This window comes from Sorghum bicolor, chromosome 3, assembly GCF_000003195.3.
Source record: "Sorghum bicolor cultivar BTx623 chromosome 3, Sorghum_bicolor_NCBIv3, whole genome shotgun sequence".
NCBI classification, from domain to species: domain Eukaryota; kingdom Viridiplantae; phylum Streptophyta; class Magnoliopsida; order Poales; family Poaceae; genus Sorghum; species Sorghum bicolor.
In genome coordinates, this window is record NC_012872.2 from 63,937,502 (window position 1) to 63,963,624 (window position 26,123).

The window sequence follows — 26,123 nt, forward strand, 5'->3', positions numbered from 1 at the left end:
ATAGCCTCCCTCGCACGCTAATATATCCCGGGCTCGAACGCACTGCCCTCCCCCCTTACGCAACCGCCGCCCGCGCACTGCTGCTGGGGATCGCCGACCGCTCGACTGCCCTCCCCCTTACGCAACCGCCACCCGCGCACTGCTGCTGGGGATCGCCGGCCGCTCGACCGCCCTCACCCCTTACGCAACCGCCGCCCGCATGCAGTTCCTCGACGGCATGTGGATGGGCGGATCTAGCACGCAACAGCTCGATCTGCTCTCCCTAGCCATCGATCCATGGATCGACCCGTGTGAGGCTTGGTTCACCAACGCCGTGCTGCGCCCTGTAACGCCGAAGCCGACGCCGCTCCACCCATCCCCATCCATGGCTGCCATCTTTTCTACCTCTGACCACGGCGTCAGTCCGAGCCTGGAATCCACATCGCGCGGCCCTGCCTCAACCACCGCAGCCACCGCAAGTCCTGAAGTCTACCGCCACCACCAGTCGCGCCGCAACACACTTCGCGGGGATCAACGTCACCATCACCTCGCGCCTCCCGGAGAAGAAGGTGCCGCCGTTGCCCACCAGCTGCTCAAGTCTTCGTCAGGCCCTTCATCGGCGACGAGCATCCAACAGGTATATGCCCACCCTTCTCTACCCTTCGGGCTGTGGGAAATCGAGCACTCAAACCCTACTGTCATTTGTATTCAGATCTGATTTAATTACAAGTGTATACATTATCCCTTTCAAAGATATCTGAGGTACTCTGATCTTGATGCTTATTTCAGTGAACTTTTTGTTGCTTATTATATGTCTCAGTGAGAAGCTAATTAATCCAATTTAGTGGACTAAATCAGCATAATGCTGTAGACAAGCTGAGAGTCCTTTGGACAATTTAATTAATATTCTACCATTTTGGTCTAATTGTTAACCACATTTTAACACACCTCAGATAGGCATCAAGGCTGTCACTTGCCATCTAGGCGTTTGTTACCAGCTGCAGTCCTACAAATATTGGCGGTAAATTCTTGACTGCTGGATAATCAGCATAATTCTTTTTTATTTTTGAGTTCCTGGTATATGCCTAATGATATATACAGCCAAGAAAAGCTTATTTGAGGCTCATATAAAATATGGGAACTAAATTTAAAAAAAAAAACTTTCCAGATGATTCTTAAATCGAAGCTGATAACTGAACTTCTTTCAGAATTATGGACAAAGGAGTAGTGCATTCTCAAACATATAAAAAGCAATTAAAAACTAGCCTCTACTTGATCATGGTCCACTGAATGCTTAATCCATGGAATGCTAAGCAATAAATTCACAATTTGATTGTGAACTATATGTGGATAGGAGAAATGGCAGCCATGTCCTTAGATCTGGCAGCTTTGCAATAGAGCAGTGGCAGACATGGCTTGTCCAACTTTCTGAAATTGGCATATTAGTGAGCAATGAGATCTATATGTATCGTCAATGAAAATCCTTTTAACATTACACGGGTTTACTTCTGAAGTTTCATAGAATTCATAGATATATCTGTTTTGTTTAAGCAAAATATCAAGACTCTGAATTGCGAGTCAACATAATCTTGTTTTTGTGGTAATATAGACTTGCTGCTGCTCTGGTACAATATTTTTTACCCCAAATATATGTGCATTAGTTATTACCATGCAGAAGCTCAGAAGTACTATTCTGGTTTAGTAAAGCAGTAGGTCTGTACTCTGAAGTTGAAAGAGTAATGTCTAACTAATGCAGTGGCACAAGCAGTAACAGTTCATATATTTTTTCTACAAAAAAATTGATTTTCAGTAGTAGTGGATTCAGAAGTCCAATTACTCGTCTTCAAAAATAAAACTTGATTTAGTGAACTTGAACTTGTGTGGTCTATAGTTCCCTCGAGTTACTTCATTCGCTTTCCTTGCTTCCTACTATGAAGATTTTTCATGCAGCCTGAAACTACATGGGGAACATGTCTGTTTAAAATTGAATCCAATAATATGATATTTCTACTAATTGAAAGCAGCCAACACATGTTTTTTTACTGGTCTGAGGTGCTTAATAAGATCCTCTGTTATATTTTTTGGGGGGCCAAGCAAGTTAGTAGTGATATTTTTTTGGGATACTGTCAATTACATGTGGCATAGTGGCAATGTTATCCACTTTTTAAACAAAGGAAGTAGTACCTTGTGGTTCAGATGACTCACTGATGAACAGAAGAAAACAAAAGCTTAGCTTTCCACACCTGTTGTTGCACGAAACACTAGAGAAGATCAGGGTTCACCTTAGAATGTGAGCCTGCCATTGTGTTCATTGGGTAGCTTTGTGGTAACTAACGATTAACTGAAGAACAGCTCAGGATGTGAGCCTGTCAGTTTGGTAGAGTAAACAGCTTTTATATGTTCAGTTTGACTACCCTCTTTGCAAATAAATCATTGCCAATTATTTTTCTTGAACTTTTAACAGTAGACTTTCTGTTCACAAGGCAATGGTATTGAAGGGTGTTTTTTGTTGCTCCGAGCCATTCTATAACTACTCGCATGGTTTCCATGTGTTAAGGTCGATTCTTTGACACATTTTTATGAAATATATTGTTAGTTATATTTTTTATGCTAAGGAAACTATAAATATGTAGACCATGCTAATCAATTGGTGAATTCGATCACTGAATAATGTTCTGAAGGCCTGTGGAAGTGTCAGGATCTCATTTTCTACTAGGACCTCTGAACATTCTTTTTCTTTATTTGTATATGAAGTGTTTCCACTTAATTTCTAAACTATTTATTGGCATATGTCTGATGTAATATGGTTTGGTGCTCTCCTGCTCCTCCTAGGGGTGTTTGGATCAGGGAGCTAATAACTAGACGTGGATGCTTGCCTTGCCAATGACTGTTTGGATCAGGGAGCTAATAACTAGCCCATGATGTGGATGCTTGCCTTGCCAATGACGTTGGCTATCTGTGAAATCAAAGGAATGGGCACAGCGTTCCTACCATCAGAAGCTCTACATGAGTGGTGTGATCATTTGTTTGTCCATTATTTTTCTATCAATATCAAATAATATAAAAGAAAATTCAGAGATTGTTGTAGTCCTGTTAGCATCATGGAATCATCCATTCTATTTTCTTTAGATCTTGATGTTTCTTTGTCATTTCCAGGCAAAGTACAAGCAGATCTTGTGTGGGCACATGCACCAAAAAACTATGTTCTTAGCTATTCGTTAGAAAATGTTGACAACAAAATACTTGCCAGTGAGGCAGCTTGCTAGCAGTCGAAGGTGAATAGTACGATGATAGGCATGATATTGTGACACCTTGAGCCACTGGGATCGATAGAGAGGGCAGAGCTCCAACATAAAAGATGAAGGGTTCAACATGAAGACATCATAAATAAGTTGAATTCTCTTTTGTTGTTGGACATTGTGGACAGGTAGAAAAAATTACACATCACTCTATGCATGTTCTAGAGTCAAAACATTGACTATCAGTTTGGTTCATATTGGATGATATTATCTCATTTTTTTTATAGTTGCAAAATCTCAACAATGGCTGTTAGCAGTATCCTTGATATTCTTTCTTCAAGAAAAAGAATGGAGATTAGTCTTTATTTGATAAAAAATTTGCATCTAAAATAAATTGTCCCTGAGTAATGATTTCTTTTACTTCACTTAGCAATTTGTGTTGCTATCATTGTGTATGATTGAATTTCAGTCCTTAGCGTACCTAAAAAATGACACAATTTTAAACTTAGTATGGGTCATTAGCTATATATAGCATCAGTTTAACGTCTATTTAATTTCATAATATTGTTATCTTATCATGGGATTTGTATGTTTATAACATAACAGTTTAGTTGTCCCGTAGCAACGCACGGGCATGAACCTAGTCTTGGAAAAAAATGGATTTTGACACGGTAGTATTTGACAAACATTGTCCTAGTTAGACTTAGGGTCTATTTTGTTCCCCTTGCTAAATTTTAGCTAACTAAAATTATTTTAGCTACTCTTAGGTGACTAATGGAATTAAACTATTTTAGTTCTTTTTAGTCAATATGTTTCGAACTTTAGCTACTAAACTAACTAAAGTTTAGCTAGCTAAAATTTAGTTGGTAGAACCAAACAGGGCCTTAAAAGATTTGTTTCGCGATTTACAGATAAATTGTGCAAATAATTTTTATTTTCATGTATATTTAATGCACCATGCATGTGCTGCAATATTCGATGTGATGAGAATCTTGAAAATTTTTTGGAACTAAGCAAGGCCACAGGTACTGAGGCCCTGTTTAGTTCACCCCAAAAACCAAAAAGTTTTCAATATTCTCTGTCACATCGAATCTTGCGACACATGCATAAAGCATTAAATATAGACGAAAACAAAAACTAATTACACAGTTTGCCTGTAAATCGTGAGACGAATCTATATTAGTCTATGATTGGATAATATTTACCACAAACAAACGAAAGTGCTACAGTAGCGAAATGCAAAAAAATTTGCATCTAAATTACAAGACCTGAATTGCTCTCCGCTATCCCCTAAACTCTATCGTCTCCGGGCGGTTATCATATATCGCCCCCCTCCGATAAAAATCGCTCCCCCTGGTCCCTCCGATAAAAAAGAAGAAAAGAAACCGCAGATCCTGTGGTCAAGTCGCTCGTTCTCCCACGTCGTCTCCTTGGAACCGCAGCCCCTCCTCCGCTCATCTCGCTCGAGAGAGCCGCCGCCCACGCACGACGCCAAGCTCCCAGCTCGTCTCGCTCACTGCCGCTGCCGAACGCGACCACGAGGCCGCCGGATCCGACGAGCTTGCCAAACCGCCGTCACCGTGCCACTGCCGCGATGCAATGCATGCAACCCTTGTGCTCGTAAACGACCGCCGCTGCCGCTGTCGCCTGTCGGACGCAACAGCGAAGCCGCCGGATCAGACAACCTCGCCAAACCGCCATGCATAGCCGTGCTGCTGCCGTACGTGATGCCTGTGCTCGTGGACGACCGCCGACGCCGTCGTCGCACGGGTCCCTGCATGACGCGAAGCGCCGTTTGCAACCCGTGCGCCCGTGAACGTGAAGACATCGGACAACCTCACCATGTCGCCGCCGTCATGACGCTCTGAAGCCGCCGACGTTGTTCCCACCACCACGTCGCTGCACCTCTGTTCCCCGGCCTTGACCAGCGGGGACCAGTGCACGTCGTCATCGGGTGCAGCACCAGCACCGTGCTTCAAACGGTGACCCACCTGAACGTTGTCGGTGAGTAGGAACTAAAAATCACTACGACATCGAAGTCGATTAGAAACCAAGCAGCTCACGGCAACTACTCTCCCAGCGTCGAGCTCTAGGACCCACGTGCATCAGGTAGGTGCATCACCTTCGTCATAACCTCTCATTGTCTGTTTGTTACAAATTGCAAAACATATTGATCTGTTGTAGTGAATCCATTGAACTCATCTCATGCTTGTAATTAAAATATAACGTGTACTCTCGTACTCCCTAAAACGGAAAATATGATTGGTCTATTACTCTATTTGTGCAATATGATTTGTGATTCATAAAAATTGCAGTGACGTGATTGATGACATATAAGCATGAAATTCTAGAGATTTAATCTATATCCACAGGTAGCATGTGTTTTTCTATCATGGATTGGTGTGTCAGTTGCCCACTTATTTCTGTCATCCACATCCTAGGAGAACCAACTATGGCTACTCTCAGCTACTTGCACTTAGTTAATGTCAGTTAATTAACCAGTGACTCAATGAGCATGCGAATCATCACTGCATCTATTCTGAATTTGTTCAGCTCTCCATTTTTGAACTTTCTGGCGTTAATGTTTGGTGCCTCTCACTAATCAGTATGTTAGTTAGCACCAAGTACGTTCAACATGTAGTATTTTTTTATAAGGGGATAGCAAAATTATTAAAAATGATCGGATCACTAAAATATGTAACACATGTTGTGCTCTGATAGCAATATCAGCTTGAGTTGTGGATTGCATATGACAAAGGTGGCCAAACAAGGTCACTTAACACGTGAATGGATACGTAACAGATGATTTATTCAGAAGTGACATAGACTTATCCAATACGGCATTCTTCACTGTAACATCAGAGAAACATGTACTCAAAACATTCAAAGATCTCGGTATTTCAAGGACGTGCAGTCACTAGCTTAGCTGGCTGTGCCTCCATCCACTAACCACAACTCTGTACTGGACCTGACAACAATGCTACCTAAAATAGGGAGGCACGGTAAGGGCTCCCTGGCTTCCTTTTATGCAAACTACAGTAAAAAAAACTCTCCTATGTTTGATCTCTATAAGTCATGGGCACGTAGCTTCCATTTTCCTCAATAATTTCTTGAAATGTGCAAAGATGCAGAGATTTAAGACTACACAAAAAAAGATCATGATTTGTGTGTGATCATCAGTGACATCGCTTCTACCATTTTTTTTAAATGCAACATTTTCTAATTAGTTTCTATAGATACCTACCGAAACCTAGCTAAGCCTTAATGCATTCGTGTTCGGTTTGGGATTCTTTCCATATCAACTTCTAGGTTAATATCTCAGGTCAGAACATGAATAAGTGAATATGCTCGAGACTGGCTTAGATGGTTTCTTGGAATCATACGAACTATATATTTTTGGTTAATAGTTGGTGTGAAGCTTGTACTCATTGATGCACATGAAAAGAGTTTGCACCCACTTTTTAGGTGTTTTTGTTGCTGATAGACTGATACTCATTGATGCACATGAAAAGAGTTTGCACCCACTTTTTAGATGGTACTTGCGTCATTTGACCACCTTTGCAGCCGTTCTAGAAAGAGCATCACAAAGAGCTAAATTATTTTTTTCTCTGCACCAGCAGTCACATTATATTCCTATAATTCTTATAATTTCAACGTATTACCTTATCTGTTTGATCCTTGATAGTAGGGTAAAGCAACCAAGGATAGCTGGATCTATGGAGAAGGAGGTTCGGACCCATCAGCTGCTGCGAAGGAGAAGGGCAAGTTCTGAACTCCTGATCTGGTGGCGATGGGGTGCTGAATTGCTAGCAGAGTTTTCATTGTGATCTCCAGTAACACAGGCACCGTGGCCTGCTACTTCCTCGACAATCTGCCACCTAAATTGCTGTCTAGGTTCATCTTAACATCCATGCATCCTCCAATCCTACTCGGTATTACTTCCTCTACATGGCTAACGACACCTTATGACAGAACTTCCCTCCTCTAAATTCCTCTCATTTCCTTCTATATTGAGACTAAAACCAGATTGTTTTTTAACTGGTAGTTTGTGCTATATGTTGTTGACATTTTTCCCTTGTAATGCTACTGAAACATCTTGTGTAATGAGATTTTATTTTTTCCCACAAGTGATTGCTATTTGTTGTCGCTGGTGGAGTTAGTCATGCCTATCATACGCTTTTACAGGGATGGTTCTTGTGCCATGGAATACATGACTAGAGCACCAATTATTTTTGTGTGGGTTGCAACAATCTAATCATTCTTGAATACATACCTATCATCTGCTCCATTCCTGTGTGGTTGCAACAATGTGATCATTCTTGTTGCAACAGTGATGGGTCAACTTACAATTGCAGTATGATAAGGAACATTCATGTCACCATGGATAAGTTGCTCTCTCTGTATTATTTTAGGTTATCTATAGTTCTTTTATATTCTGCAACTTATAGTTATACACATGGTTTTCGTAGGATCCTAAGGTACTCAAACAAGATGCTCACATTAGCCAAACAAGCTAGGCCTTGTTTAGTTTCGAAAAGTGAAAAATTTTCGGTACTGTAGCACTTTCGTTTGTTTGTGACAAATATTATCCAATCATTGATTAACTAGGATCAAAAGATTCGTCTCATGATTTACAGCTAAACTGTGTAATTAGATTTTGTTTTCGTCTATATTTAATGTTTCATGCATGTGCCACAAGATTCGATGTGACAGGAAATCTTGAAAACTTTTTGGTTTTCAGGGTGAACTAAACAAGGCCTGGACAATTTGCTTCAATCTCATACTTTGTCAAGGAAAATAGTGTATTTGTATGCATTATGCTTTGAGCGCTCCAAAACATATATTAGAAAAACTCTAAACTTTTTTTTATAAAAAAACATTAAACCTGCGCACGGTCACTCAACTAGTTCGAATAAAATTAAAGTCCACTCCCATTTGTTCCCCCACCCCACGCTCTCCCCCACGCCTCCCTTTCCTCCCCTACCGTCGCAGTCGCCAGGACCCGAGCTGCCCGCACCGCCACCGCGCCGCCGTGGGGACGCTTCTTTCCCCGCTGCCGCCATACACCTTCCCCTGCTGCTGGTGCCCTAAGCCCATCCTCTCATCCCTCTTCTCCTAAAAGTCCGCTCCCTCCAAATCTTGCGGAAATGGCAAGCTCAAGCGGATCTAGCCGTAGCCTGGGTAACCCACCCGACTATTGGCGCCGCAATATGGATTCGTCGTCGCCCATCCCGTATCGTGAAGGCCCACTGGAGTACTCACCAGCAGTTCTTTGCAAATGCGGTGCAAAAGCTGCTCAGTTCATCTCTTGGAGTAGTACGAACCCAGGTTTGAGGTATCGGAAGTGCGCACGGGCTCGGGTAAGTCTCTGTCAGTCTGCAGCTTCTTTGTGTCGGTGTTTTCCATTGATTCGTCAATCTCTTGCTGTGTCTCTGATTTATTGGTTATTGGTTTGTTTAGGCTGGTGGTTGCGACTTTTTTAGTTGGGTCGATCCGCCAACCGGTGGGTTCATGAAGCAGCTTCTGCTAGATTTGCACGATGCAGTGAAGTACTGGTGTGGTGAGACTGCAGTAGCTGAAAGTCGATTGGAAGATGCAAGAGTGGAAAGTGCAAGAGTTCTGTATGGTGTTACCCAGGAGAATCATAGACTGCGAGTTATGGTAGCTGAATTGCAGGTTGCAGGTGAAGCTAGGGCTCAGCTAGAGGCAAGGATTAGGACACTGCAGAAGGAGAGGAGGTTCTTCATATGTGCTTTAGGTGGTGTGTGTGTTGGATTTATGGTTGTTTGCTTGAGGCTTTGGAGGATGTAGGTCACTGTGGTTTAGTTCTAGTGTTTATCATGTCACCATGTATCAGAATGTGGTGCCATTGTGGTGTATCAGACTAATGTTGAGCATAATGCTCAGGACCATGTTATGCACAGCATAATGCTCATGATCATGTATCAGCTTTATCCAATGTTATGAATGTTTTAGTTTCATGAATTGAAACCAGTGATCATTGTGGACACAAACATACACACAAACACAGATGCATTTCAGTTCTTGTTCCATACATGCACACACACATATAGTTCGATTGTGGGCACACAAACAGATGAAGTCCAGTTCAAGTGCCACATACAAGCAGACACACATAGAGTTCAATTCTAGACACACAAATACCAGAGTTCAATGACGATTACTGAGCAAACAAAGATTTTGAAACCACATACAAAGCTCACAATAAAACATATAAATCAATAGATTTTGAAACCATGCATATGATAAGCTCCCCCTAAATATGTGCATATATTTTTGGGTAAACAACCTGGCATAAAAAAACCACATATGCACAATTTTAGTCAAAAGTGATAGGAACAAATCATATGCATGCTTTCGTGGGTGTGCAAAGGTGTCACATATAAAATCTGTGATGCATATGACATGAATATCACACAACAAATAAATAGAAGACATACAACATCACAAGTGATATCCAATAAGTGCACTAACATAGTAAAATCCTTACAACCATTAAGTTCCAACTAACAATCACACATGGTTCAACACAATAGTCTTACAAGCCCATAATATAAATAGAAGTCCAACTAGAGATAATGATCATGAAACAAGTCCACGGTCCATACATAGTTAATCATAGATAAATGGGACGATCACTCCCCCTTTGGCACCAAACACCAAAAAGAAAGATGGCATGGAAGAACATGCCTCACTTGTCGTTGTCGATGTCATCTTCCTCCTGGGTCTCACCGGTCTCATGGCCGCCAAAGTTCGAAGTGTCGGTGGCTGGGTAGAGAGTGTCGAAGGCAGGGTCGAAGAAATAACTCGCTAATTCATATGTAGCCGCACCCATCCAGAGGACGGGCTAGCACCTACACCCTGTTGTGCATGAGACGAGGACTTTGGCTGCTCGGACTGCGCAAAGGACTGGGGCTGCGCAGAAGACTGCTGAAACTGCGGGTGGAACCAAGCGGGCTGCGGAGGAGCTGGAGGAAGAAGGCGAACTGGGGACAAGGGCACACCTGCCTCCTCTGCTATCACCTTGTGCTGAACCTCAGCACGGTGGAGCTCCTCCTGGACGAGGCGTTGGTGCTCTTTGTTTGCCTCGTTGATGTCCATGCACATCCCAAACACAGACCGAAGAGCCCTCATGACTAAACCCGGGTTGGCCTGAGGAGGACAAGCTGCTACACCTGCACTAGTGGTGGCCTCAGGAGAAAGCAAAGGCTCGGACTGAGGTGGAGGCTGTCGTGGTTTGCGGCCTCTCCTCGGTGCCGACGTATCTATCCTCACAGGCTTGTATGATTCATGGCAGATCTCTTTGATGAACTGCTTCTTAGTGACTATCTCAATCATCTTCATGATATATGGAGCATGAGAGCAAGACCTTTTAGAGTCCCACGAGGTCAGCTGAATCTGGTTAAGAATGAAGCCAAAAGCACTGAATGAGCCATCCTTATCCTCACTGAGAGCAGCCAAGAAAGGACCCACGGAAGACAAAATTTCTGAAGCACCACCAATCTTAGGGATCAAAGTTTTCCTCACCAACAAATTAATGTAGCGATAAAGCTTTTTCATTTTCTTGGTGGTATAAAATTCTTTCATAGTGGCACCCTCATAGTAGGCAAAAGAGATATCATTTTTAAGGTGAGGTGTGCAATCAAGCCAAGGCTTGTCAAAGTCATCATCATCAAATCCAAGAATTTGGGCAAACCTAGGATAAGAGACAAGATAGCGCTGATCCTGCGTGGAGAAGTGCACTATGCCATGTCTCGTAACTGTAGGATCCTCATACCAAACTGTAGCAAAGAACTGAGCAATAACTTCATTGTTCCATGGATATTGCATAGTCATGATATTCTTGAAGTTGTGCCTCTCCAAAATAGCAAGTGACTTGGTCATGACCGGATCATCAAGTTTGAGACAATGATCCCAATCAATGTACTTCTGCTTCACTACCGGCTGAAGCTTAGGTAGAATAGCAGAGTTATAGTAGTCCAACTGAAAAGGAGTCACAAACCGAGGATCAAGTTTCTCAACAACATCAACTTCATCAGGATTGATAAACCTCTGATCAAACACTTGTCCATGATTTCTCATGTAGTCCTTAGGTTTAGGTGGATGAAAAAACATATTGCAGGACCTAGTGCCCTCATGGGTGTATAAACGATCGGTCACAGGAACCAACTCAACATCCTCATTGGGCAAATCCAAATCAGGAGCATACTTGCGGACAGGAGCCTTGCCACGAGCTGCTGGCACCTTGCGCCTGTTGCGCGAAGGCTCTGCAACTGACACCTTCCCACGCTTGGGAGGAGGTGGAGAAGCAGCATCATCACCATCACGGCAAATCCTCTTGCGACCCATACTGCAAAGATAAACCTCGAACTTATAAGAGATATGGCGCAAAGATTAAGCTTAAGGATTGCAAAGCAGCACTAGATCGGGATTAATTAAGCATTAAAGAACTAGGGGGCCAAAGGAATCGAGCAATGCACAGATCGGACAAAAAGAAATCACCTTGAAAAGGACGTCCATGTTCTTGCAAAAAGGGAACCAGCGGGAAAGGAAGCACTTGGCTGTGTCGCTGTCGGGCGCAGCTGAGTTGGGCGCTGTAGTGGACGGGGTCGGAGGCCGAGACATTGCTGACCGGGATGAACAGCAGCAGGGCGACCGCAGGGGCGAACCACGCGAGGACGACGGGACGGGGAGGGGCGACGAGGACGAGGCCAGAGGCCGGGCGACGCCGAGCAGGGACGGGCGATCCCGACGGCAGGGGACACGCGCGCGCAGCAGCAGCGCTGGGCAGGGTGCCGCGCGGAGAAGTCGTGAGGGAGGGGCGGCGCGACGCTGGAAGTCGCGGTCGCGGTCTGTTGCTGCGGCGCAGGAAGGGGACTGGGCTGGGCCGGCTCCATTTCTTTTTTACTAAACACGAATTGCCGGTTCGGGATGGAAGAAATTCCATCAAGCGGCTCTCTGGACGCGCGGGCATGGAAAACAGGCAAAGCACGGCAATTTCCAGTTAGGCATGAAAATAATTCCAGAAGAGGGTCTTCGGTCTTCTACTACACTTAAAACAAATTATCCGTTTGAGACGGCTCAAATTCCATCAAGGGTTTCTCTGTCTTCAACCGAGATATAGCAAGAGTACAAACTTGATCAAGATAAGAGATGAACGTCTATACACTGGGCTTATATAGACTAAATTTGCAAGTGTGACTAGCCAAGAATCGACAATACAAAACAATAGCCATTTCTTGCAAATTCTGATCATAGATCAAGAACCAAATTTTCAAATTTCACACAATTCTTTTGAAAACCTAGGTCTACGTACAAAACTAGTAAATTTAAGAACAAGCAAGCGTGAAGCGAGCTCGCATGGCCAGAGTGGCCACGATATCAAATGGAATTTGAGCCTTTGGATGCGTAGTGGGTGGTTGTGATCACATTGACCGGCGAGCACGATCTGTGTCTAGTCAAAGCACTGCCATCAATTTTCATGAGTAGCAAGAGTTGGCAAAGATCCCACCTTTGCCAAGAGCCCAGGTGTATGGCTCTCGGCAAATCCTATGTAAACATTCATACACAAATTTATTTGGTCCATCAAACATCAACTCTTACACAATATATATTGCATCCACCATATATATAAGTGCTATTTTACACCCTAGGTGTAGAATACTATTCTATACCGAACTATTATACTGAGCAAAATTCAGTATCCTTCAGTATTCGTGTTTCAGTATTGTTCAGTATTTCGTGGTACTAGGTGTTGGATAAGATGATACTGAACACTCTCCAGTACTGCTCAGTATTTTTTCTACTCAATTTTGACTTGCGGTGAATAATATTCTACACCTAGGGTGTAGAATAGCGCTGTCGTGTGTATTGTTCAAATACATCACAGATACACCTAGCACAGACACATTTACCATAAACATTCATTACAGATACATCTATAGTTCAAATACATAACAAGTTCACAATAGTCAAACCAAAGTCCACAACCATAAGTTCACAAATACATCCCAAGTATCAACCACATCACAAGTTCAAATACATCTCAAGTTCAAATGCATAACAAGCACATTTAGTAGTTGTAGGCGGGAACGAGTTCTGTCTCTCCTGAACCTAGTGGCGTCTCAGGTACTTGGGAAACAGTGTCGCTAGTTGATACTCTCAAAGTTGGTTCGGCAAATAGATCGGACTGGCATGGGCTGTCCGGTTGGCTGGAATCTGAATCTGATGATGAATCAGATGAAGACGGTGATTCAACAACGTAACCTGCATGAGAATCCACATGAGGTTGTATATTTCGGTTGTGATATATCTCAAGTACGTGGTGGGCGATGTATAGGATGGTCCATACCTAATAGCATAGCTTCACGAGAGTGTCCATCATGTCCACCTGCAGTACCACCACCTCCACTTCCACTTGCACCTCCACCTCCACCACCTAAGGATGTCCCTGGGTACAGGTTGAACTTCACCCGTGTGTTCTTCAAAACTGCAATAAAAGTGAGATTTGTTAGAGCGAAGAGTGTAACAGTAATGGAGCAAGAAAAGTGTTGTAACTGCACTTACCCTCTGACCTTGGGGCAGGCGGCGGTGCACAGCCTTCTACAAAGAGCCAAAGTGGCCACATGTACAACATTGTATCTTTGATGACAGCTACAGTCCATGTATCAGGTATACATTGTCGGCTTGCAAATGTCCAGATGGCAAAACTCAGATCTCCCTGGTATATTTCCATCTTGTGAAACCTACATATGCTAGAGAAGACTTTTCTTATGACATTGCTCGTGCATAAATGTGGTGGCAGCCCGTGACCCCTAACCTTTAGATTTTCCAGAACATCAGACTCTCGTGGGCGCTTAGCTGGTGTCACCATTCCGATGTTGGGTGGTATGTGATCAAAATATTGACAGGTGGAACCATTGTAGGGAGACCATGGATAGACAATAAGCTTGTTGGGCCCAACGTCCAAAAAATCAGTATTCAGGATCAATTGGGTTTCTTCCCTCCCGCTGGTGCGCACTAAGTAACCGTGATCATATTGCATAATGTCACTTTTAAAAACTATTATCCTGCACTTATCGAGAATTGCACACCGTATCAATTCGCGATTAACCGAATCTTGGTTTGCTGTTGGTGGCACCTTGAGGACAACAGTGACAGCAAGCCAATTCTCTGCATCCGCGTTCACCTCGTTTTCGTGCAAGAATGTGATGTTCTCCCGACTCCATTCTACCGGGTCCGCCATCAGTCTCTCCTGCAAGAAGGTTGACAAATTCAATGAAGTAAGAATAAAAACAACAATATTAATATTACCAAACAAAAGAAAGATTGAACTGTACTTTTTTAAGACAAATTGTAGGCAACAGTTTTCTTTTCGAAATGTCAGTACCATAGTTATAAGCATTATGCTCAAATATATGAAACAAGAAAACAAGGGACAAGGAAACAAGAAAGACTATCACTGTGTATTTTGTTGATACGGATTAACTTTGCTCCTCTCAGCAAGAGACTCCTTAACTTTTTTTTTGAGTAAAAAGACTCCTTAACTTTGATAAACCAGAGGGGTCCTCAGAAAGAAAATATGAGGGCGGTTTCAGAGTGAATTTCAGAACCTATTCATTAGAATTGCATAATGATATTCCTTCTAAAAACTTCTTCCAAGATAAAGAGACCTACTCTTTAAGCAAGGATGTCTCATTAGAATTCCTTCCATATCTAATATCCCGGCTTTTCAAAATTACTATGGTTTCTTAACTCGATTTCCAACCGAATTATCGCCAGAATCTTTAGGGTAAATGGGCACTAACTCCATTATCAAGAATATAAATATTGACAGATATAAATATTACCGGCTTTTCAAACCTAAGTGTGGTTAGATTAATCAGTACGTATGTTTCTATAGTAAATCCATTTACAGATATAAATATTGGTACTATTTTCTATGAACCTTTTCAAATCTAGAAAATTTAACTTAGTATAAACCTAGTTGCATTCTTTTTTGGAAGAGACTATTAACCAACAGAACATTATGGGAGGAAAATCAAATTGACTGAGCATGACTGCAGTGAAGCTCAATAATCATCAATCCAGCATTACTCTAAGATGTAGATGATAGGCACGATCTATTGGCTGCAGAGTTGTATCTATTTGTCAGTTTTGAAACGATTTTGGAGAATCCCTTTCACTGTTACGGGCATTGCATTTAAGTGGTTAAGTAAGCATCAGTTTAATTTTACTCGCTTTTCTAATGCAAACCAATTTGAAGCCTTGTTAGCTCTAATAAAGTGGATCCTTGTTTTGTTTTTAGTTTCGGAAACATTGCACAGCTAGCCAACAGTAGATTTGTATGCATATCGAATTACGCACAGGTACAGAGACAACGAGGTGAGAGGAGAGTTGGCAAACCGAAAGACTGACGCGAACTCCGCCGCCCGGAAAGCAGCAGAAGTAGCCGATCTCGTGCGGCGGTAAACGCGGTGGACGGTCGTCGGCCCGAGGTCCTCCTCCTTCCCCTCTCTTTCTTCTTCTTCCTCCTCCTCCTACCTCTTCTTCTTCCTCCTCCGTCCACCCTCCTCTGCCTCCTACATCCTCCGGCCCTAGTGGCCGGCTGGAGGCGCCACGCCCCGGCGTTGAGGAGCGGGGACGGCGAGGCGCAGCCGGGAGGAAGGCGCGGGTAGCGGGGACGGCGCGCGCGGGAGGCAGGAGCGGGGACGGCGCGAGCGGGGCGCCAGCGGTTCGCCGGGCGGGAATGCGGCCGGCCTGGGGCGCTCGCTGGGGCGGGGAGGGGCGCGCGGCGGGAGGAAGGTGGAGTCGGACAACGTTCACTTCCCAAAATTAAGGGCTTGTTTACTTTTAGATTTTTTTTAAGATTCCCGTCAAATCGAATCTTGCGACAAATACATAAATCATAGATAAAAAATAATTAATTACATAATTTATCTGTAATTTGTGAGACGAATGTATTAGGTTTAGTTAGTTTATAATTGGACAATAATTATTAAACATAAACGAAAATTTTACAGTAGCAAAATTCAAAATTTTTGCAAATAGAAACGGAAATTTTACAGTAGCAAAATTCAAATTTTTTGCGGCCTTGTTTAGTTGGCAATTTTTTTTTGTTTTTAGCTACTGTAGCATTTTTTTTCTTATTTGACAAACATTGTCCAATCACAGAGTAATTAGGCTCAAAGATTCATCTCACAAATTATATATAAACTGTGCAGTTAGTTTTTATTTTCGTTTATATTTAATGTTTCATGTATACGACCAAATATTCGATATGACGAAGAATTTTAAAAATTGTTGCCAACTAAACAATGCGCTCTGCCGCACGCTACCGCCTGCTGGCGCCAAAACACGGCTCAAATAATAAACACGGCTCGCTGGCCGCCTGCGAGTACCGCCCCTGTCGAGCTACTGCCGCACGCTACCGCCTGCTGGCGCCAAAACACGGCTCAAATAAACACGGCTCGCTGGCCGCCTGCGAGTACCGCCCCTGTCGAGCTAATATTCTGAGATATATACATGCACCTTGCTGGTTTTATAGTTAACGACACTTGCATGGTTGAAAAATAAATCATTTCTTTGTCCAGCGAGGTGATTATATGCATGCACCTTGCGGTCACCTTGCTGCTAATGTGCTCACACTATTTACAATACCCAACGTGCCAGATTTTTCTATTTTTTTATATATTTTCAGCTAGAGTACTTGAGCATATATATTTGTGTCGACCTAGTTTACTAACATGCTCGTGGGAAGTTATTAGCTAGGACCGGACCGGAAATCGAACCGACGATGCCGGTCGCTTTAATGGTTCATTGGTCCAACCGTTTAGAACCGGTTGAACCGCCGGTTCAATTGTTTCGGACCGGTCAAATCGAACCGGCCACAAATACTTTGAACCGATATATATAAATATGATATAATTAAAAATTAAGTATTGAACCAGTGTGTATGTATATATGATATAATTTAATAGTTGACAGACAAAATGACATAATTTAATTGCACAGGGTGCATACATCATGTAAATATAGAATGACATGGTCACATGATTGAAAATGTTAAACTTAATCATAAATTAACTAGATCTAAACATACTAACAGAGAGCTATAGAAGATCTAAAAATTATAACTTGAAAGCTTAGGCTTAGAAGCTCACTAGTAGTTATATTCTTGTCATTGCTTGATTGCTTCTAGTTCTAGAGGAGCCGTGTAGCAGTAAAGGAGCAGCAGCAGCCAGCTGCCCCAACCCCAAGCCCCCAACGACACCCGCCTGGAGGCTGGAGCAGGACGAGAGAAGCCGCCGCCGACGCCTGCCACACAGTGCCGCCTGGTGCCCGCAGTCCCGCAGCCGGCCTGCCGCCCGCTCGGCGCTCGCTTGTAGGCCAGCGCAACTGCAGAGGTGCCTACCAGCTACGGCCCACGCCCAGCGCGCAGCGCCTGCTCGCCTGCAGGCCTGCGCTGGCCCCACTGGCGCCCCCAGAAGAAGGCGCGCCGCACGCTCCGTCGGACGGCCGGAGCCCGATGCGCTGCCGTGCCGAGTGCTGACCCGCCGGAGCCCTATGCGCCACCGCCGCCAGATGCGTGAACCAGACCCAGTAGCCTGACCAAATGCCTCGACATGTGACCCAGTAGCCCTAAACATTTTTACTGATCACTTTTCCAATAATACCCTTTAATAGATGAGCTTCTCCATCACACGAATTGTATTTTTGGATAAGTTAAAAAACCGTTCCGGTTCATATGAAACCGGCTGGCTCACCGGTTCCGTAAAAACCGGGGTTCAACCGGTTTCTAGCGGTTCGATTGCACGAACAGGCTTTTAAGTAAACCGGACCGGTGAAGGCTCTGGTGGTCTTTTATCGGTCCGACTGCCGGTCCGGTCCGGTTTGGGAACTGTTGTTGTAGGTCCTTGTGCGTGATTGATGATTTATATGGAAAGAATCGGCTTGGATGCTATATATCAAACTTGTTTTCCAAGATGGTCATCCTGGAAGCAAGATAATCATAACCACTCGCAATAGGAGTGTTGCAGAACATGTTGGGGGTGGCATTTATGAACTAAAACCACTGTCTGATAATGAATCAAGAAGTTGCTGAACAAGAGAATATTTGACACTGATGATGGATGTGAGGCCTATAGTCTGAGAGAAATAATTGGAAAAATCGTTACCGCAGCAAGTTTACTGGCTAGCACACCGAGAGTGGAATGGGAAGGGGTGAATAAGTCATGTGGACAAGATGAGAAAGATATTGATCAGTCTCAGTTACAATGATTGTCTTTTCATTTAAAGGCTTGCTTGTTGTCTCTTAGCAAATATCCCCAGGATCATTTGATTAGAAAGGATGTTGTTGTATGGATAGCAAAAGGTATCATTAGACAGGACGAGACACAAGGACCTGCAAGGAAAAGCTTGCAGGAGATAGGAGAGAGCTAGGCGTTGTTTAGGCCTTGTTTAATTCGCAAAAATTTTCAAGTTTATCCGTTACAACGAATCTTTAATTGTATGTATAGAGTATTAAATATAGATAAAAATAAAAATTAATTGCACAGTTTATCTGTAATTTGTAAGATAAATCTTTTGAGCCTAGTTACTCTTTATTTAGACAATGTTTGTCAAATAAAAACGAAAGTGCTATAGTAGCCAAAAACGAAAATTTTTGTGAGCTGAACAAGGCCTTAGTTCTCAAAAAAATTTTCAGATTCCTCGTCACATCAAATTTTTAGACGCATGCATGGAGTATTAAATATAAACGAAAATAAAAACTAACAGCACAGTTTGGTCGGAATTGACGAGACGAATCTTTTGAGCCTACTTAGTTTATGGTTGGACAATATTTATCAAATATAAACGAAAGTGCTACAATTCCAATTTTGCAAAAATTTTTAGAACTAAACAAAGCCCTACTTCGCCTTGGTCTTCTTTAGTTCACCCAAAAATTAAAAACTTTTCGAAATTCTTCGTCATATTGAATCTTATGGCATATGCATAAAATATTAAATATAAATAAAAAACTAATTGCACAGTTTGCCTATAAATCACGAGATAAATCTTTTAAGCCTAGTTACTTTATGATTGAATAATATTTGTCAAATAAAAATGAAAATACTACAGTGTCAAAATTCAAAATTTTTCTGAATCTATTTCGTTTGTTTGTGGCAAATATTATTCAATCATAGACTAACTAGGCTCAAAAGATTTATCTCGTGATTTACAGGCAAACTGTACAATTAGTTTTAATTTTTATTTATATCTAATGCTTTATGTATGTGTCTTAATCCATGTTTTCAATAGCGAGCTAAGGCCAAGGTGTTTAGTGTTTTATAGACCGTAGTTAGCGTACTTTAGCTGCAAAATTGTGTATGACCGCAAATAGCGGCATAATTTTTTCAAGCTATTTCAGGATATAGCGACAAAAATAGCGGACTATTTTTTTCCATGATCTTAATATTGAATGTGACGGAAAATTTTTTGTTTCTAGGGTGAACTAAACAAGGCCAGAGTGAGTGAGAGAGGGGGGGGGGGGGAGGGCATAAACAGACAACAGCAGCGAACGCAGTGCACCGCGTGCTTGCCTTGCATGAAAGAGGGCCTGGCCTTGACAGCAGACAAGCAGCGAAACACTGTACTAGTACTGTAATAAATGGTCGTCCTCTCCTTGGCTTCACTGCAAAGCAAAGCTGCTGCGGTGCAGAGTGCTGGAGCAGAAGTGATTGCAGCAGTGGTGCTCACCAGCCTCCGTCTGAGGGCTGATTGGAGAAAATTTTTTCGATAGGTCGGAAGAATGTGGGATATATTTTTAGAAACTAATAAAAAAAACAAATTACATAATTCGTTAAAAAACTACAAGACAAATCTATTAAGTATAATTAATCTGTCATTAGTATATATGTGGATTACTGTAGCATTTAAGACTAATTATGGGCTAACTAGTCTTAAAAGATTCGTCAATCAATTTTCAACCAAACTGTGTGTAATTAGTTTATTTTTTTATCACTACGTGAAAAACTTACTAAGAGAGCGCCCCTCCCCACACTGTAGGGGCGGTTAACATTTGAACCGCCCTTACAGTGGGTGGGCAGCCAAGCACAAAGCCAGCCGCCCTTGCAGTGTTCTCTGTAGGGGCGGTTGGTGTTACCAGCCGCCCTTACAGTGGGGGAGGCACTGTAGGGGCGGCTGGTAACACCAACCGCCCCTACAGAGGTCTGTAGCATAAGTAGCCAGCCCACTCTTCTTCCTCCCCGAGCCACTCACTTCCACTCGCAAAAAAAAGGTTTGGGAGGCCTTGGGCACCTCCCTAAAATCACTCTAGGAAGGGGGGAGGTTTTGAACTTAAATCCTTTGGTGGGGAGCTTGTTTAAGGTAAGAAAATGCTATTCCCACCCTCTAATCCATGTTTTATTGGTTGGTTAGTGAGCAATTTACATTTTGGTTTTCTCTCTCTTCCATGGAGCTTGAGCTTTGTGTTGACCAAATTAGAGCTTATCTATGATGCTATTAGTGTAGAATAGGTAGAGACACCACCTTGCACCATCAATTAGGTGATATAGCTTTATTTTATTGGAGATTAATTGTAGTTTCATGTATGGAGAGAAAAGGCATTCTAGATCTAGGGTTTCCTTTTTTTGTTTTTGTTTCATGAATTTGGAATGTGGTTGGCATGAATAGTTATTGGTAAACTAATAGTTATTGTTAATATTAATTGTTTCTAATAATGGTAGATCATAATTGGTAAAATTAATTATGTCTAATAATCGTTTCTAACACAATTATTACTAATAATGATAGATAATAATTGTTGCTAAAAATGGTAGATAATAATTGTTACTTATTAATTGTTGCTAATAATGGTAGATAATATTTGGTAATATTAATTATGTCTAATAATCGTTTCTAACACAATTATTACCAATAATGATAGCTAATAATTGTTGCTAATAATGGTAGATAATAATTGTTACTTATTAATTATTGCTAATAATGGTAGATAATAATTGGTACTTATTATTTGTTGCTAATAATGGTAGATAATAATTGTTACTTATTAATTGTTGCTAATAATGGTAGATAATAATTGTTACTTATTAATTGTTGCTAATAATGGTAGATAATAATTGGTACTATTAATTATGTCTAATAATCATTTCTAACACAATTATTGCTAATAATGATAGCTACTAATTGTTGCTAATAATGGTAGATAATAATTGTTACTTATTAATTGTTGCTAATAATTATTCTCAACTAATTAATTTTTTTATTTATGTAAAGATGGAGAATAGGGCTACTTGGATGTATGGTTTGCCTAGGTACTCACAAGCCTATGCTGATGAGGTGGACAAATTTATTACAATCGCAGTGAATCATGCAAAGACGTTGTCAACAGGAAATAATTGTTCAGTTATTTGTCCCTGTAAAGATTGCAAGAACCACTTAGCAACTTATGATGTGGAAATCATCAGATCACATCTGATTAGGCGAGGATTTGTCCCGAACTACACAGTATGGCTTCATCATGGTGAAGTAATGTTTCTTGATGGCAACAATGATGACCAAGAAGACGATGCTGAAGAAGGCCAATTGTTGTCCCAATACGCAGACATGTTTGAAGCACAAATGCAACATGATTCAGCAAATGAACAAGCACGTGGTGATGATGTCGGTGGTGTCGACAATAATGATGGGGATGTTGGCGGTGTTGACAATAATGATGTTGGAGCATGTGAGGGGGATGCAGAAAACTTTGACAACTTAGAGGAAATGCTTCGGGCCATTGGACCAGAAATACTACAACAGAAGAAGGGTCTAGAAAATCTAGAGCGGGTGAAAACAGCGTCAAAGGAGACTGTGTATGGTGTTGAGAAGGGCTGTCCAACACATTGGACACTGCTCCGTTTTGTGCTTGAGCTACTCATCCTGAAGGCTAAGTACGGCTGGTCAGACTGCAGTTTTGACGATCTGTTGCATCTTCTTTCATCTGTGCTGCCACTGCCGAACTTAGTTCCCTCCAACACATACCATGCTAAGAAGGTCATAAGTCCATTGACAATGGGTGTTGAAAAGATCCATGCATGCCCCAACCATTGTATCCTTTTTCGTGGTGAAACGTTCGAAGGTCTGGATAAATGTCCTCGTTGTGGGGCAAGTCGGTACAAGGACAATGACCTTTACAGTGGTGGAGAAGCCTCCACCGGGAACAAGAGGAGTAAGAAGGGTTCCAAAAAGGTGGTACAAGAATCTCGACCTCCAGAGGACACCCCATTAGGCAACGACGCAAAGAAGAGAAAAATTCCTGCCTTGGTAATGTGGTATCTGCCAGTGACCGACCGCTTGAGGCGTATTTTCCTGAACCCTAAGGAAGCCGCGCTCATGACATGGTGGGACGATGAGCGCAAGGTCGATGACGATGTGATTGCACACCCGGCCGATGGCAGTCAGTGGCAGGACTTCGATAATAACAACCCACTGTTCAGTTCGGACCCAAGGAATGTACGGTTTGCCTTGAGCACCGATGGAATGAATCCCTTCAACGAGAGGACGAGCAACCATAGCACTTGGCCAGTGATCTTGACCATGTACAACATCCCAACGTGGTTGTGTCAGAAGAGAAAGTATCTTTTCCTCACTGTTCTTGTTTCTGGCCCTCAGCAACCAGGCTTTGATATGGACGTGTTCCTCGAGCCTGTGATGGAAGAATTCGAGAAACTATGGAGGACAGGGGAGCTGATGTATGATGCTTTCCAAAAGGAGACCTTCACATTAAGAGCAATAATATTTGTGACTATCAACGACCACCCTGAAGTGGAAAACTGTTACGGCGGCGGATACTAATAAATAGTCATTTGTATGTGTGTGAGACTTTATTTATGTATCCATGTGAGACTACATTTATGTATGTGTGTGAGACTACATTTATGTATGTGTGTGAGACTACATTTATGTATGTGTGTGAGACTACATTTCTTAACGCTTTGTCAAATGCAAAAACGTCCTATATATCAAATGTACATCTTGATGAGTGGAACAAAGTTGCTATTCATGACTTTCGGAGTTGGGGCCATTCAGGGTCCCGAAAACGTGCGTGTAGCAGTAAAAATTTGAAAGTTCAAAATTTGAGTGGTCCAAACCATCTCATATGAAAAGTTGACCATTACACCAAATGTGTGTCTTGAGAAGGGGAACAAACTTTGTATTCATGACTTTTGCATCTGAGACCATCTCGGGTCCGGTCAAAGTGTATTTTGTCAAAAATCCAATGTTTGACTTGGTCAAACTAGGTCAAACTAGGCAATAAAAGACCTCAAATGAAAAAAATTGAATACAACATAGTTAGATCTCATCAAGGTCTACCTTTGGTACACAATACATTTTTGCATTTGGAAAAGTTACAGAAAACTCAGTTCACATGTTTTGAAAACCCAAGGCGTGGCTTGGACAAACCTGGTCAAACGAGTGAGTAAATGACCTCAAATGAAAAACTTTTGAATACAAGGTAGTTAGAGCTCATCAAGATACACATTTCATACATAGGACATTTTTGCATTTGAGAAAGTGTTTGTAAACTCTAGTCACAAAGTCTTGAATCACAAATAGACTTTATGAAACTACATGCGGGACTTGTGGATTTAGAACTGCACTTTCTTAACGCTTTGTCAAATGCAAAAACGTCCTATATATCAAATGTACATCTTGATGAGTGGAACAAAGTTGCTATTCATGACTTTCGGAGTTGGGGCCATTTAGGGTCCCGAAAACGTGCGTGTAGCAGTAAAAATTTGAAAGTTCAAAATTTGAGTGGTCCAAACCATCTCATATGAAAAGTTGACCATTACACCAAATGTGTGTCTTGAGAAGGGGAACAAACTTTGTATTCATGACTTTTGCATCTGAGACCATCTCGGGTCCGGTCAAAGTGTATTTTGTCAAAAATCCAATGTTTGACTTGGTCAAACTAGGTCAAACTAGGCAATAAAAGACCTCAAATGAAAAAAAATTGAATACAACATAGTTAGATCTCATCAAGGTCTACCTTTGGTACACAATACATTTTTGCATTTGGAAAAGTTACAGAAAACTCAGTTCACATGTTTTGAAAACCCAAGGCGTGGCTTGGACAAACCTGGTCAAACGAGTGAGTAAATGACCTCAAATGAAAAACTTTTGAATACAAGGTAGTTAGAGCTCATCAAGATACACATTTCATACATAGGACATTTTTGCATTTGAGAAAGTGTTTGTAAACTCTAGTCACAAAGTCTTGAATCACACATAGACTTTATGAAACTACATGCGGGACTTGTGGATTTAGAACTGCACTTTCTTAACGCTTTGTCAAATGCAAAAACGTCCTATATATCAAATGTACATCTTGATGAGTGGAACAAAGTTGCTATTCATGACTTTCGGAGTTGGGGCCATTTAGGGTCCCGAAAACGTGCGTGTAGCAGTAAAAATTTGAAATTTCAAAATTTGAGTGGTCCAAACCATCTCATATGAAAAGTTGACCATTACACCAAATGTGTGTCTTGAGAAGGGGAACAAACTTTGTATTCATGACTTTTGCATCTGAGACCATCTCGGGTCCGGTCAAAGTGTATTTTGTCAAAAATCCAATGTTTGACTTGGTCAAACTAGGTCAAACTAGGCAATAAAAGACCTCAAATGAAAAAAAATTGAATACAACATAGTTAGATCTCATCAAGGTCTACCTTTGGTACACAATACATTTTTGCATTTGGAAAAGTTACAGAAAACTCAGTTCACATGTTTTGAAAACCCAAGGCGTGGCTTGGACAAACCTGGTCAAACGAGTGAGTAAATGACCTCAAATGAAAAACTTTTGAATACAAGGTAGTTAGAGCTCATCAAGATACACATTTCATACATAGGACATTTTTGCATTTGAGAAAGTGTTTGTAAACTCTAGTCACAAAGTCTTGAATCACACATAGACTTTATGAAACTACATGCGGGACTTGTGGATTTAGAACTGCACTTTCTTAACGCTTTGTCAAATGCAAAAATGTCCTATATATCAAATGTACATCTTGATGAGTGGAACAAAGTTGCTATTCATGACTTTCGGAGTTGGGGCCATTTAGGGTCCCGAAAACGTGCGTGTAGCAGTAAAAATTTGAAATTTCAAAATTTGAGTGGTCCAAACCATCTCATATGAAAAGTTGACCATTACACCAAATGTGTATCTTCAGAAGGGGAACAAACTTTGTATTCATGACTTTTGCATCTGAGACCATCTCGGGTCCGGTCAAAGTGTATTTTGTCAAAAATCCAATGTCTGACTTGGTCAAAGTAGACAAAAATGAATAAACTTTGCATATATATATATATATATAAACTAATCATAAAAATGTATGAAATAATTCAAAATTATTACATATTAGGTCAAGTGAGGCACTAAAGAATTTTTAAGTTTACACAATTTTATTTTTTAATTCCAAACCAATTTAGTTTGAAATTATATAATGTATATAAATTAAAGATACAAAAACTTGGAATAGTTTGAAATTATATAATATATATAAATTAAGTATAAAAATACATGGAATAAATTAAAATTATTATATAAATACATTTTGAACTTTAACTAAATTAAAAAAATGATTTTAAATTTCAAGAAAACCACAATAAGGGCGGTTCACATCTGAACCGCCCTTACAGTGGGGCTGCCCTCCATAAAACCCCCTTCCGTTCGCAGCGCCTAAGCCAGGGCGTTCTCATTCGCAGTTGGACGCCGTCAGGCTGCCCGATTCCCCCCGATCGGAACCCTAGCCGCCGCCGCCCGATTTCCACGCCACCACTCTCCTCCCCCTCCCCCTTCGCCGGTGCCGTGCAACGCCACCACTCTCCTCCCCGCGCTCT

The 26,123-nt window shown here is 41.7% G+C and overlaps 4 protein-coding genes across 8 annotated transcripts; 2 read left to right on the forward strand and 2 right to left on the reverse strand.

Annotated features, from left to right (window-relative positions):
- LOC110433411 lies at positions 17 to 3,537 on the forward strand. 5 transcript variants are annotated; one of them, XR_002450824.1, is made up of 4 exons: positions 19 to 616; positions 933 to 1,000; positions 2,812 to 2,992; positions 3,136 to 3,537. XR_002450824.1 is itself a non-coding variant. In XM_021455478.1 (3 exons), the coding sequence occupies exons 1-3, from the start codon at positions 200 to 202 to the stop codon at positions 3,188 to 3,190; spliced, it is 540 nt and encodes a 179-aa protein (XP_021311153.1). In that variant the 5' UTR covers positions 17 to 199; the 3' UTR covers positions 3,191 to 3,537. The 5 variants fall into 5 exon arrangements, 4 of the variants coding, with proteins under 4 accessions (XP_021311153.1, XP_021311152.1, XP_021311154.1 ...); XM_021455478.1 differs by lacking the exon at positions 2,812 to 2,992 and having other exon boundaries at positions 17 to 616; XM_021455477.1 differs by having other exon boundaries at positions 2,812 to 3,504.
- Positions 8,340 to 9,207, forward strand: LOC8079275. Its single transcript, XM_021455569.1, has 2 exons — positions 8,340 to 8,578; positions 8,679 to 9,207. Exons 1-2 carry the CDS (start codon positions 8,366 to 8,368, stop codon positions 9,027 to 9,029), a joined length of 564 nt encoding a protein of 187 aa, XP_021311244.1. The 5' UTR covers positions 8,340 to 8,365; the 3' UTR covers positions 9,030 to 9,207.
- LOC110433433 lies at positions 9,691 to 12,148 on the reverse strand. Its single transcript, XM_021455568.1, has 2 exons — positions 11,742 to 12,148; positions 9,691 to 11,589 (listed from the first exon to the last, which is right to left on the reverse strand). Exons 1-2 carry the CDS (start codon positions 12,134 to 12,136, stop codon positions 10,050 to 10,052), a joined length of 1,935 nt encoding a protein of 644 aa, XP_021311243.1. The 5' UTR covers positions 12,137 to 12,148; the 3' UTR covers positions 9,691 to 10,049.
- LOC110433446 lies at positions 13,143 to 16,037 on the reverse strand. Its single transcript, XM_021455607.1, has 4 exons — positions 15,645 to 16,037; positions 13,806 to 14,493; positions 13,591 to 13,728; positions 13,143 to 13,505 (listed from the first exon to the last, which is right to left on the reverse strand). Exons 2-4 carry the CDS (start codon positions 14,482 to 14,484, stop codon positions 13,312 to 13,314), a joined length of 1,011 nt encoding a protein of 336 aa, XP_021311282.1. The 5' UTR covers positions 14,485 to 14,493; positions 15,645 to 16,037; the 3' UTR covers positions 13,143 to 13,311.

Coding starts and splice junctions, on each gene's coding strand:
- LOC8079275 (XM_021455569.1), top strand. CDS start 8,366: ATGGCAAGCTCAAGCGGATCTAGCCGTAGCCTGGGTAACCCACCCGAC. Junction 8,579..8,678: donor GGAAGTGCGCACGGGCTCGG/GTAAGTCTCTGT, acceptor TGGTTTGTTTAG/GCTGGTGGTTGCGACTTTTT.
- LOC110433433 (XM_021455568.1), bottom strand. CDS start 12,136: ATGGAGCCGGCCCAGCCCAGTCCCCTTCCTGCGCCGCAGCAACAGACC. Junction 11,590..11,741: donor ACATGGACGTCCTTTTCAAG/GTGATTTCTTTT, acceptor TTATCTTTGCAG/TATGGGTCGCAAGAGGATTT.
- LOC110433446 (XM_021455607.1), bottom strand. CDS start 14,484: ATGGCGGACCCGGTAGAATGGAGTCGGGAGAACATCACATTCTTGCAC. Junction 13,729..13,805: donor GCCTGCCCCAAGGTCAGAGG/GTAAGTGCAGTT, acceptor CTTTTATTGCAG/TTTTGAAGAACACACGGGTG. Junction 13,506..13,590: donor TCGTGAAGCTATGCTATTAG/GTATGGACCATC, acceptor ATTCTCATGCAG/GTTACGTTGTTGAATCACCG.
- LOC110433411 (XM_021455478.1), top strand. CDS start 200: ATGCAGTTCCTCGACGGCATGTGGATGGGCGGATCTAGCACGCAACAG. Junction 617..932: donor CGGCGACGAGCATCCAACAG/GTATATGCCCAC, acceptor AACACACCTCAG/ATAGGCATCAAGGCTGTCAC. Junction 1,001..3,135: donor CAGTCCTACAAATATTGGCG/GTAAATTCTTGA, acceptor TGTCATTTCCAG/GCAAAGTACAAGCAGATCTT.